This window comes from Sceloporus occidentalis, unplaced genomic scaffold, assembly GCF_023333645.1.
Source record: "Sceloporus occidentalis isolate IW3139 unplaced genomic scaffold, rSceOcc1.0.p SCAF_2, whole genome shotgun sequence".
Classification (NCBI taxonomy): domain Eukaryota; kingdom Metazoa; phylum Chordata; class Lepidosauria; order Squamata; family Phrynosomatidae; genus Sceloporus; species Sceloporus occidentalis.
Genome location: NW_028316982.1, coordinates 125,467,176 through 125,479,971, shown reverse-complemented (window position 1 = coordinate 125,479,971; position 12,796 = coordinate 125,467,176). Strand labels below are relative to the sequence as shown.

At 41.0% G+C, this 12,796-nt stretch overlaps 1 protein-coding gene across 1 annotated transcript in view; it reads right to left on the bottom strand.

Moving 5' to 3' along the window:
• The window catches only part of LOC149318988 (uncharacterized), a 65,099-nt gene that overhangs the window by 44,138 nt on the left and 8,165 nt on the right, over window positions 1-12,796 (bottom strand). The window contains exons 2-3 of the mRNA XM_089508366.1: window positions 8,678-8,729; window positions 6,056-6,132 (exon numbers count right to left, since the gene is read on the bottom strand). Coding sequence (XP_089364492.1) covers window positions 6,056-6,132; window positions 8,678-8,729 — 129 coding nt within the window. The remainder of the gene's footprint in view (window positions 1-6,055; window positions 6,133-8,677; window positions 8,730-12,796) is intronic.

The following is a 12,796-nucleotide window of genomic DNA, read 5'->3' as shown; positions in this document are numbered from 1 at the left end:
AAAAAAAAACTTCCACAGACAGCAAGTCAAAGGGACACATGGTCTTCAATGTCTCTACACTAATGCACAGAGCATGGGAAATAAGCAAGATGAACTCAAACTCTTAGTACAGCAAAGCAAATATGGTATAATAGGCATCACTGAAACCTGGTGGGATGAGTCTCATAATTGGAATGTGGAAATAGAGAAATAGGCCAAACAGGAAAGGAGGAGGAATAGCACTATATATGTCAGAGATATTTACACCAGTGAAGAGATCCAGGACATCAATACTGGCAGCCAGGTGGAGAGCATCCGGATAAAAATTAAAGGGGAGGGAAACAACAAGGATGTTATTTTGGGAGTCTACTACAGACCCCCAAGTCAGATGGAGGAATTGGATGATGCCTTTCTAGAACCAATGATCACACACTCAGAAAGGGGAGATGTAGTAGTGATGGGCGACTTCAACTATACTGATATTTGCTGGAAGTCAAACTCAGCTAAATTCCTCACTTGCCTGGAAGACAATTTCATTGTCCAAAAGGTGGAAGAGGCAAAATGGGGATCAGCTATTTTGGATCTGATACTAACCAACAGGGATGCCTTGGTTAATGGGGTGCAAGTGGTGGGATCCTTAGGTGGAAGTGACCATGTTCTCCTGGAGTTTGTTATACAATGGAAATGAGAAGCCAGGCATAGTCAGACACGCATTCTAAACTTTAGGAGAGCAGATTTTAGTAAACTTAGAGAAGTATTGAGGGTGATCCCGTGGTCAGAAATACCAAAAGAGGAAGGAGTTCAGGACGGATGGGAGTTTCTCAAAAGGGAGATACTGAAGGCACAATTTCAAACAGTTCCAGTGAGAAAGAAAAACGGGAGGTGTCTCAAGAAACCACGATGGATGACTAAGGAACTTTCAACTGAGCTAGGTTTTAAACAGAACATGTCTCTCTCTGGCTTTACTTCGCGAACGAAGATTCAGGAAGGACTCATCCTGCACTTTCTACAAGCGCGTTGATAACTAAAAGGCCAATCCGAGATAAACAGGTCCAGCTGCAGAAAGCACAGCAGAAAGTCTCCTTGGCTGATGTTTCCGGGATGTGGTTCTTTCTGCGTTGTCATTTCTCTTCAAGACTTGTTTGGTGTGAGCTTTCAAAGAAGGCTACAGCATTGTGGATAGAGCGTCTCCATGCCTCCCGATGCGAGGCCAGGGTGGACCATGTATAAGAAATGGAAAAGGGGGGAAATCACAAAAAAGGAATTCAAAGAAATAGCAGGCACGTGAAGGGGTAAAGTCAGAAAAGCTAAAGCGCAGAATGAACTCAGGCTTGCAAGAGAGGTTAAAAACAATAAAAAGGGCTTTTTTGGATATGTCCGTAGCAAAGGGAAGAAAAAGGAAACGGTAGGGCCACTGCATGCAGAAGATAGCAAAATGCTAACAGGGGACAGAGAAAAGGTAGAATTACTCAACACCTTCTTTGCCCCAAAAGGCAAAGGGTGCTCAACCTGAGGATAATGGAGCAGAAGACAGATTAGGGGAATTTCAGTACAGAATAATTAGAGAGATAGTACAGGAATACCTGGTTAATCTAAATGAATTTAAATCTCTAGGACCAGATGAACTACATCCAAGGGTATTAAAAGAACTGGCAAATGTAATATCGGAGCCATTGGCAATAATCTTTGAAAATTCCTGAAAAACAGGAGAAATCCCAGCAGACTGGAGGAGGGCAAACATTGTCCCCATCTTCAAAAATGGGGAAAAAAGGAGTATCTCAGCAAATATCATCCAGTTAGTCTGACATCAATACCAGGAAAGATTCTAGAGCAGATCATTAAACAGAGTCTGTGAACATCTAGAAAGCAATGCCATAATCACAAAAAGTCAACACGGGTTTCAGAGAAAGAAGTCATGCCAGACAAATCTAATCTCTTTCTTTGATAAAATTAGCAGCTTGGTAGATGAAGGGAATGCTGTGGATATAGTATATCTTGATTTCAGTAAGGCCTTTGTCAAAGTTTCCCATGACATTCTTGCAAACAAGCTTGTAAAATGTGGGCTAGACAAAGTAACTGTTACATGGATTTGTAACTGGTTGACCGGCCGAACTCAAAGGGAGCTCAACAATGGCACCTTTTTATCCTGGAGAGAAGTGATCAGTGGGGTCCCACAGGGCTCTGTCCTGGGGCCAGTGTTAGTCAACATCTTTATTAATGATCTGGATGACAGAATTGGGAGCATACTTATCAAATTTGCAGATGACACCAAATTAGAAGGAATAGCTAATACCCCAGAGGACAGGATCAAAATTCAAAATGACCTGAATAGACTTGAAAGCTGGGCGAAAGCTAACAAAATGAAATTCAACACGGAGAAATGTAAGGTACTGCATTTAGGGCAGAAAAATAAAATGCACAGATATAGGATGGGGGACACCTGGCTGAAGGAGACTACGTGTGAAAGGGATCTGGTAGTCCAACTAGACCACAAGTTGAATGTGAGTCAACAGTGTGATGCGGCAGCTAAAAAGGCCAATGCAATTTTAGGTTGCATCAATAGAGGTATAGTGTCTAGATGAAGAGAAGTAATAGTGCCACTCTATTCTGCTTTGGTCAGGCCCCACCTGGAATATTGTGTCCAGTTCTGGGCACCACAATTTAAAAAGGATGTTGAGAAACTGGAGTGTGTCCAAATGAGGGCGACTAAAATGGTGAAAGGTCTGGAAACCATGTCCTATGAGGAACGACTTAGGGAGCTGGGGATGTTTAGCCTGAAGAAAAGAAGATTAAGAGGTGATATGATAGCCTTGTTTAAATATTTGAAGGGATGTCATATTGAGGAGGGAGCAAGCTTGTTTTCTGCTGCTCCAGAGAGCAGGACCCAGATCAATGGATGCAAGCTACAGGAAAAGAGATTCCACCTCAACATTAGGAAGAACTTCCTGACAGTAAGGGCATCTCGACAGTGGAGCAAATTCTCTCAGAGTGTAGTGGAGTCTCCTTCTTTGGAGGACTTTAAGCAGAGGCTGAATAGCCATCTGTCAGGGATGCTTTTATTTGGATTTGCTGCATGGCAGGGGGTTGGACTGGATGGCCCTTGTGGTCTCTTCCAACTCTATGATTCTATGAAAGCTATTCTAGTCTATCAAATACTTTAAGTACATCTAATTATAATGATATTAACAGATTAGAAAACTGGGACCAAAACTAACAACATGAATTTCAACAGGACGAAATGTAAGATACTACACTTGGGCAGAAAAAATGAAACGCACAGACATAGGATGGGAGACAACTGCTTAATGAGACTACATGTGAAAGGGATCTAGGAGTTCTAGTAGAGCACAAGTTTCAACTTGAGTCAACAGTGTGATGTGGCAACTAAAAAAGTCAATGCAGTTCTAGGCTGCATTAATAGGAGTATAATGTCTAGATCAATGGTCGCAATAGTTCTACTCTATTCCACTTTGGTCAGGCCCCACTCAGAATACTGTGTCCAGTTCTGGGCACCACAGTTCAAAAATGTAGAGTGTGTCCTGAGGAGGGCAGCCAAAATTGTGATTGTTCTGGAAACCATGCCGTATGGGGAGCGACTTAGGGAGCTGGGGATGTTTAGCCCGGAGAAGAGATGATGTGATAGCCCTGTTAAAATATTTGAGGAGATGTCATACCAAAGATGGAGCAAGCTTGTTTTCTGCTGCTCCAGAGACTAGGGACTTTATCACATGGGGAAAATCAGACGTTTAAACAGCTGATTATCCTGTGCAAAACATGATATCACATTTAAGATTTTCAAGTACATCTCACATTTCAGGCACGCTATTAAAGAGGCAATAAAGAGCAAGAAATCACCTTTGTTGATATTGCAATTTGCATGGGATAATCAGCTGTTTAAATCCTGATTTCCCGCAGACAACCGGCTAAGATACTAACTTTGTTACTAAAACAAAAGAAAGAAACAGAGGAAATTGGTATTAAGGATATTAACGAAATACCAAATCTACAAAGTGGGAACCACTGGTTAACATACTGGCAGCTAAAAGAAAGATTTAAGGTCGATAAGGAACAAAGTGGGCTTACACAACAGGGGTAGGCAACCTTTTTGAGCAGGGGGCCGGGTTGCTGTCCCTCAGACAACTGGGGGGGCTGAAGCCAAAAAATAAATAATTAAATAATTTTTTAAAAAATTAATTGAATAAATAAGCCGGGACAAATGTAGGACAAAATTTTCAAATGGAGGGCACTTTTTAAAAAAAAAATGGAGGACACGCAAAAAATTGCTGATTTTTTAAAAAATGTTAATATAAATGCATGTTTCGGAGGCTTCTATAGACAATTGCCCCCCTTGCCCACTGCTTGCACCCCCTTGCCTGCCGCTTGCCCCCCCTTGCCCGCCTCCTCCTGATAGGCCAAAGACCCCACGCCCTCACGAGAGAGGCCAAAGTCTCCGGCAGCAATCGGTGGCAGGACCGGGCTGGGGCCGGTCCCAAGGCCTTGCCGGCCGCATCCGGCCCGCGGGCCGCAGGTTGCCTACCCCTGCACTAGAAGATAATGATGTTAAAGTATAGAGTGTATGAAAGTGTTTAGATGTAACATAATGGAAATGGTTATTCACTTTGCAGAAGCCTGGAATTGGCTGCAGCTGGGACTCAAACAGCAGGTGATGTCCAAGGTCACAGTGTGTGCCAGAGAGCACATAGCAATGTGTAAATATACTGTGTCATCTTTGCAAGGGGGAAGATATTCCAAGATGCACAGGAACTTGTACATGAAGGGGCAGGACAAGGTGGCCACATGGCAAATGTGTATATAAGCCCAGATGTCCATTTGTACAGTTTGTGGGGTTTGTAGGTGGTGGATGGTGTTGGTAATTGTTCTCGCGTGTGTCTTTGCAACAAATAACCAAAGTGAATCTGGGAGGGGGCAGTGGCAATCCTACGCTGGGACAGGAGACCTTGACTACCAGAGCAGAGGGTACAAGTATGAATGTAAGGAGAAAGAAGTTCAGATAAGTAAGGAGGGGCCAGTCCATGGAGGGCTTTGAAAGTCAACAACAAAAGCTTGTACTGGATGTGAAAGGGGAAGGGGAGCCAATGAAGGGAGGAGAAAAGAGGAGAAACATGGTCAAAGCAGTAGTGGATGTGATAATACGTGCAGCTGAATGCTGGACAAAGATTAAAGGATGGAGGTGAGAGAGAGGAAGCCCTGTCAGAAGAAGGTTACAATAATCTAGTTGCGATACCACTAGGGCATGGACCAGAGTCTTGGCAGTAGAGGCTGAGACAAATGGATGGGTCTTGGCAATGTTGTGGAGAAAGAATCTACAGGCCTTGGCAGTGGCCTGGATCTGGGGAATAAACAACAGAGAAGAGTAAAAAATGAAGCCAAGACTGTGGGCTTGATGAACCGGTTGAACAGAAGTGTCATTGATAGAAACAGAAAAGGAAAACTGAAGGGTGGGTTAAGGTGGAAAGACAAGAAGCTCAGTCTTAGACATGTTGAGCTTCAAGCGCCGAAGCTGCATCCACTGAGAGATGGCAGCCAGACAAGAAGAAACTGGCTGTTCAAGCCCCGTTGAAAGGCCAGGGGTGGAGAGATACAGCTGAGTGTCATCGGCATACAGATGTCAGGAGAAACCAAAAGAACTGATGAGTTTACCTAGGAACAGTGTGTATAGAGAGAACAAAAGGGGACCCAAGAAAGAGCCCTGGGGAACTCCAAAGTTTGGAGCTAACATTGTAAAATTAAGGAGGGAGGATATGCTCTCTGACCTCAAAAGGAAGGGTCAAATCTTTCTTGTGTCCTCGGGATGCTTTCCCAGGCACCATAAACATTTAGTGTTAATGCTGAAGTGATTCAATTTAAAGTAGCACAGTGTAAGGAAGATCTGCTTACAGAACAAATACCATCTGGCAGATGAAGCCAAAGCATCTGAAATACAAATAAACGATGTACTCCACCAGTTATACAAATTTTCAGTTCAAATATACAGCTACCTAATTGGCAATAACATTCCACACTTTGAAACTAGCTCTGTTGGATTACGTCTGGGACAACACCACTATGAACTTACTTTGTTCACTGGAATCCACAGATCTGTCTGAGTAACTCCATTCTGTCTGAGTCTCCAGATCTGCAACTTCATGTTTTCTGCCACAGAAAAGCAAAGTTTCAATAAAAGAGATCTTACATCCCCACCAAAAAGGATTTTTCGTATAAGTTGTATAGTTCTCATAAGCAAAATAGATATATGTATTTGCAAATTACCTATCTATACAACAAAAAGTACTGATAAGAATGGTTTTAGAACTATTACTAAACAGTGTTATTACACAATCTAATGGGAGAAGTATGTTATCAAATATTAAAAGGGAGATGTAGTAGTAATGGGAAATTTCAACTACCCTGATATCTGTCACAAGTCAAACTCTATCAAGAACATCTAACAAATTCCTCACTTGCCCTGTTTTTGAAAGTTGGAGGAAGCAACATAGGGCTAAACTTTTCCCCCCCTGTTTTTTCAGTTTTTAATCTGTCTTGTTTTTATTAAGTTGTAAAAGAAAGTAAAATATAGTAAATATCTACGATAGTTTTTCATTTCATTCCATATTATTAATGTATATCCTGCATTTTCCCCAATAATGGGACTCAAGATGGCTTATAGCTTATTAAAAACAAGACACCATATTGACCAGAGAACAAATGATCAGTAAGGTCAGATAGACCACTAATATGCAAATATAATTTCTTATTATCTTCTTGTTATATTCACTTCTGCAACATGTCCCAGATTCCTGCCTAACAAGTATTGCACAACATTTCCTGCTTCAGCACAGAGTCTGGAAGATTTTACTTCTATTTTTAAAAGGTAATTCATTTATATTATTAGTTATAGGGTTTACTAAGCTCATTGAGTTTACTACTCATTGCAGATTTCTTATAGTATTGCTTATTGTTGAGGGAAGAATGGAAAATCAGATAAGAGCAAGAATGGAGCTCAATTGAATGCCATGAAGCAGAACATAGCTTCCGGATTCAAACTCACTACAAAATATTGTTCCAGGGCCCACTAGTTTATTCCTAGTTTTTCAGGAAGCCTTGCCAATCTATTATCTTCTTGTTCTGTTTTAATTTACTAATTGTCAGGATCAGAGGACACAGTTCCCAAAAACCAAAACAGCATCGTAGTGTAGTAGAAACTAAAGATGTATTCTGCATATCAACACAGAAAGTTCCGTGTCCCGGGTTTAGTGTCAGAACTGAAAACGTTCTCCCTTGGACTATCACAAATACATTCCCATCCTCCATCCCACCTTTCCAAACCTGATCACTCCCCTTTGATCCAGATTAAAAGGCTCTTCATGTTTCCCTCCTTCTCCTCCTGTGTTATCATTTCATTTCCCTTCAAGAAGAAGATCATCTAGGTTTCACAGCTCAGATCCATAGTACAATAGAATCAGAGAATCACAGAGTTGGAAGAAATCACAAGGGCCATCTAGTCCAACCCCATTCTGCCATGCAGGAACTCTCAGTCAAAGCATACCTGACAGATGGCCATCCAGCCTCTGTTTAAAGACCTCCAAGGAGGGAGACTCCACCACTCTCCAAAGGAATCATAGAATCATAGAATCATAGAGTTGGAAGAGACCGCAAGGGCCATCCAGTCCAACCCCCTGCCATGCAGGAAATCCAAATCAAAGCATCCCCGACAGATGACCATCCAGCCTTTGTTGGAAGACCTCCAGGGAATGAGACTCCACTACACTCCGAGGAAGTGTGTTCCACTGTCGAAAAGCCCTTACTGTCAGGAAGTTCTTCCTAATGTTGAGGTGGAATCTCTTTTCCTGCAGTTGGCATCCATTGCTCCTGTTCCCTCTTGCTCCCTCCTCAATATGACATCCCTTCAAATATTTAAACAGGGCTATCATACCACCTCTTAACCTTCTCTTCTCCAGACTAAACATCCTCAGCTTCCTAAGACGTTCCTCATCGGGCATGGTTTCAAAACCCTTCACCATTTTAGTCGCCCTCCTTTGGACACGCTCCAGTTTATCAATGTCCATGGCAGGAAGACTGGGGTCATAAAACTACAACTCCTTTCCACCGCTAGGCATCTGTCCCATTTGTTTCCCAGGCTTGGATTTAACATAATTAATATCCCCTTCTCAATAGCCAACATACTATTACAGCATTAGATCATCATATCACTGTGCCCTCTGATCTTCATCTCCTAATATAATCATATCATCATGCCAACTTGACAGAATCATGTATATAGATTCTGACACTAATAGCCTCTTGCCAATTGACAGGGAACTGATGTTAGGGAAGCCACTCTATAATTTTAGCCCTCCACCCCAGACATCTCTTTGAAAATCAGTTTTCTTTTACACTTTTCCAGTACAGAAACCAATACAGGAAAAAATTACATTGGTACATCTTCTACATTTTGGTAGAAAATCAGCAATTGCTCATTTGAAAGGAGGGTACCATTCAGAATCACTGATTTATTAATTTTTATTTTCAGCAAACCCTAGAAAACCCTGTGTTATGAATAATGCCTAAAAATTTATTTCTGTCAGCACTGTTTGCCTTAGTTCTTAGTCTAATTTACTGAAAACAGCAGTTTAGGCGTGGCATGTACCCAACATCTTTTACAGTGAAAGTTACTGAAGTAGACAATCACTCTCCTTACTTTGATGACTGATATTCATGAACAGAAGATGGCAGAGATCTTGTCTGCAAATCTGTAGAAAGAAAAATTGATTGACTAAAAGGGAAATAGAATTTTTATGCTATTTCATTGGCAGCATTTGTTTGCAGATGAACTGAGGCACTATTTTTAGAACCAGCTGTTTATATTTAAGTTTCTTAAGTGCTTTAAAATTTCTCTTCTCTATCATTTTCCTGTTAAAATAAGTTAGGCAGGATTCATGGGGCAAATAAACATGCGGATTTACCCCTCTCTTGTTCCTTTTCAAAATGTGCTGCCCAGTTTAATTTTAAAACTGTTGTAGCAATTTATTTTGTGGAAGAGTTCCTTTCAGGAGTAGCATTAAATATACACTTGCCATATAAGTTTAATCTCCACATTTTGCTTTGCTTGTTATATGCTGGTATGTGGCAATTTTGATTTTTATTTTGGATAAGGATGGTACGTGCAGTGGGACTGGAAACAGATTGTTGCTGCATGCCTTTGGCATTAAGATACAATAGGGAGAGGGAGTGAGTTTATCTTGAACAGATCCAAGGTCATTATTTTGGTAAACTTTGTGCCAGCAGCTGGGAAAACAGATGTGTCGGGAACAAGTGAAAGAGGGAATATTTTGTGTAAAGGGCGAATAGAAATTGAGCCCGCCAATTATTTGAAATGTTTATGTTTTAAATATACAGTGGGTCCTTGGTATTCACTGGGGTTTGTTTCCAGGGCACCCTGTGGAAATCAAAATCTGTGGATGCTCATCCCATTATATACAATGACATAGTGAAATTGTGTCCTTTATATAAAATGGCAAAAAACAAGGTTTGCTTTTGGAATTTATATTATTTTTGAATATTTTCAAGCCATAGATGGCTGAATCTGTGGATAAAAAATCTGTGGATATAAGGGCCAACTGTACATGGTTAACACTTGTGGGTTAGTTCTACCAGTGAGTGTCCCTGGAGCACATCTTTAGATATTGAATAAAGGTTTTCTGAATTTTTCACCAATGAAGCCTACATTTCTGAATGCAGTGTTTGTCCAGTCCAACAGTAGCCTTTAATTTCTCACAAGCTGTTTGAATGATTTCTGAATTGTTTTGGTTCTCTCAAAGTGGGAGTGGTTAGTGGCATGAATAATTCTATGTGATGACTCATAAGTGTGCCACTATTGACATTGTTTCTCTGCCCAAACTCTCATTATGTCCAAGCTGTCTTACTAGTCTGATATAAGGAGCCCCAGTGGTGCAGTGGTTAGATGCTTATACTCTTCAATTCCAGCCAGGGGCTCAGTGTTGACTCAGCCTGGCATCCTTCTGAGGTTGCTAAATGAGTACCCAGCTTGTTGGTGGCGATTACCTTACACTATAAACTGCTTAGGGAGTGCTTAAGTGCACTGATAAACAGTATAGAGATGTACTTGCTATTGCTGTATAATGTGTCTTATTTAGAACAAAAAGGTACTTCCATTTCATTTTAACTGCTTATTTTAACTTAATACTGTCTAATCCAATATGTGTCTATCAGAAGTAAACCTTATTGATTTACTCCCATGAAAATCCATCCATGATTGCGATTAAGGGATTGCAATTTTGGTGAGTGTAGAGGTGGGAAGCAAGGGAACAAAGCTGAGCCACAAGGAGGGGGGGAATTGCAGAAAGAATTTGTGCTTTGGGGTAGTAAAAAAAATGTTGTCTTTTCTCAATCTCATTTTAATGCTTCTTGGGACACAGTTAATACAATGTGCACGCGTCATACGTGGGCACGCCATATGCAGCTTTCAGCTTGTGCTGAAAGCCACGTGCCGGAAGAGGCAATGGCGCAGCTGCCCACACCACATGCACCGCACTGCAGTGCAGGCACGAGCCCCATTGTTTTCAATGGGAGTCCACCATATGCGGCCCTTCTTATACACTGATTTTTTATACATGGATTCAAGCATGCACAGTTTGAAAATGTTCAAAAAAGTATACATTTCAAATATCAAATCTTGATTTTCCATTTTTTATAAGGGACACCATTTTGCTATGTCGTTATATTTAATGGGACTTGAGCATACATGGATTTTGTTATACACGGGGGATCTTGGAACCAAACCCCAGCCTATAACAAGGGTCCACTGTATTTCCCTTAAGCAGGGGTGTGTGTTCTGGAATGAGTAGACTGTACATGTCTACTCAACTTACTTCTTTCTGCACACAGAAGACATCCCTTCCTCCCACTAGAAACAAAGGCAAGAAAAGAAAAAACTGAAAAACTGTGTGCCAAATCTCGTGCTTTGGTTATAACCCCGATTATTCAACAGTTTCCCAGCAGGCAAGAGAAATTTTATGTAGATTATTTTCTTGCGGACTGCAGTGAATATGTAACTACTAAAGTCGCTAAATTTTTTGCAGCTGCTATTATTTGCCGTAAAAACTTTCTAAAATACATGCAAATTTTATATAAGAATTGTCCTCGGCAATTGTTGTTACTATAACCATTAAGTTTGTATAAAATGATTTTATATTATATAATTCAACCAACTGTCGATTTACATGAACAAATCAGCCCCCCAACCTGTAGGGCAATCACTTCTCACATGATATAAATTGTGTCATGTTTAATATACATACTAAATATAAAGTGTGATATCATATAACTTCTTCCGGAAATATTTTGATAGTAGATAGTCAATTATCTTTGTTATACCCATATATTTAGTGTACTGTTAAATCCATTTAGGTGTACGACTCTGGATTTTATATATATTCATATGTCCGGTCATTTCTGATTTATGGTAACCCTAAGGCAACCCTATTACAGGTTTTTCTTGGCAATATTTGTTCATAGGGGGTTGCCCTTCTCTTCCTCTGAGGCTGAGAGTGTAACTTGTCCAAGGTCACCCAGTGGATTTCCATGGCTAAACAAGGATTTGAATCCTGGTCTCCAGAGTCAAAGTCCAACACTCAAACTACTGCACGATGCTAATTCAAAGAACCAGATTAGTTTAGGAATAATTCTACTGTTAGGTGGATCTTTAGCTGAATCTACAGCCATGGGATAAAGGGGCCGCCTGACCTTTCTCCTCGGCATTGTTCCTGCGGCCATATGGTTGTCGCGGGAAAAATGCACACACCCAAAAGGAGCTGCCTAGAGCAGCTCCTTCTTTGTGGGGCCGCAATCAGGAAGTGGCACATTTATGATGCCACTTCTTGTGCACAACATATTTATTTATTTATTTGCAGTATTTATACCCCACCCTACGCCCTAAAGGCTCTCTCCATGTGGATGGGAGGCCACTATGAGGCCAGCACAGTCCCATGCTAGAGTTAGGGACCATGCAGTTGGTGCACGGTCCCTAACCATAGTATCGCTGCCAGGACAGCGCTTAGTGGCTGTCTGTACCGCGCCATAGTTACTGTAATCTTTTGTGTCTCTTTTTTTGTGGATGAAAATGTATATTAATTGCTTCCAGTCTAAGGCCACTGCTTTGTTTTCTATATTTGTTGGCATATTATAGTTAGAACTCTACTTGATTCTGGCTCTGTGGATTGTAGTAATTCTATGAATATGTCATCTGTTCCTCATGATTTATTTTTCCCAATTGCTTTGAGTTCAGCTTTCACTTCACTTTCCAAAATTTGGGATTCATCTATGTAGATGTCTTCCGTCCATGGTTCATTCAACCTTTCACACTTTTTATATAGTTCTGTGTATGGGAAATATAGCATCATACAGTTAGAACCACAAGGGACATCAAGTCCAACCCTCTGCCATGCAAGAATATACAGTCAAAGCATTCCTGACAGGTGGCCATCTGGTCTCTGTTTAAACATTTCCAAAGAAGGAGACCCCACCACCAACCAAGGGAGCATCTACCACTGTTGAACAGATCTTACTGTCAGAAAGTTCTTCCTAATGTTGAGGTGATATCTCTTTTCCTGTGTTTGCATCCATTGCTCTGGGTCGTATTCCCTAGAGCTGCAGAAAACAAACTTGCACCATCCTCAATAAGATAGCTCTTCAAATATTCAAACAGGGCTGTCACATTGTCTTTTAACCATCTCTTCTTCAGGCTAAACATGTCCAGCTCCACAAGTTGCTCCTCATAGGGCATGGTTTCCAGACTTTC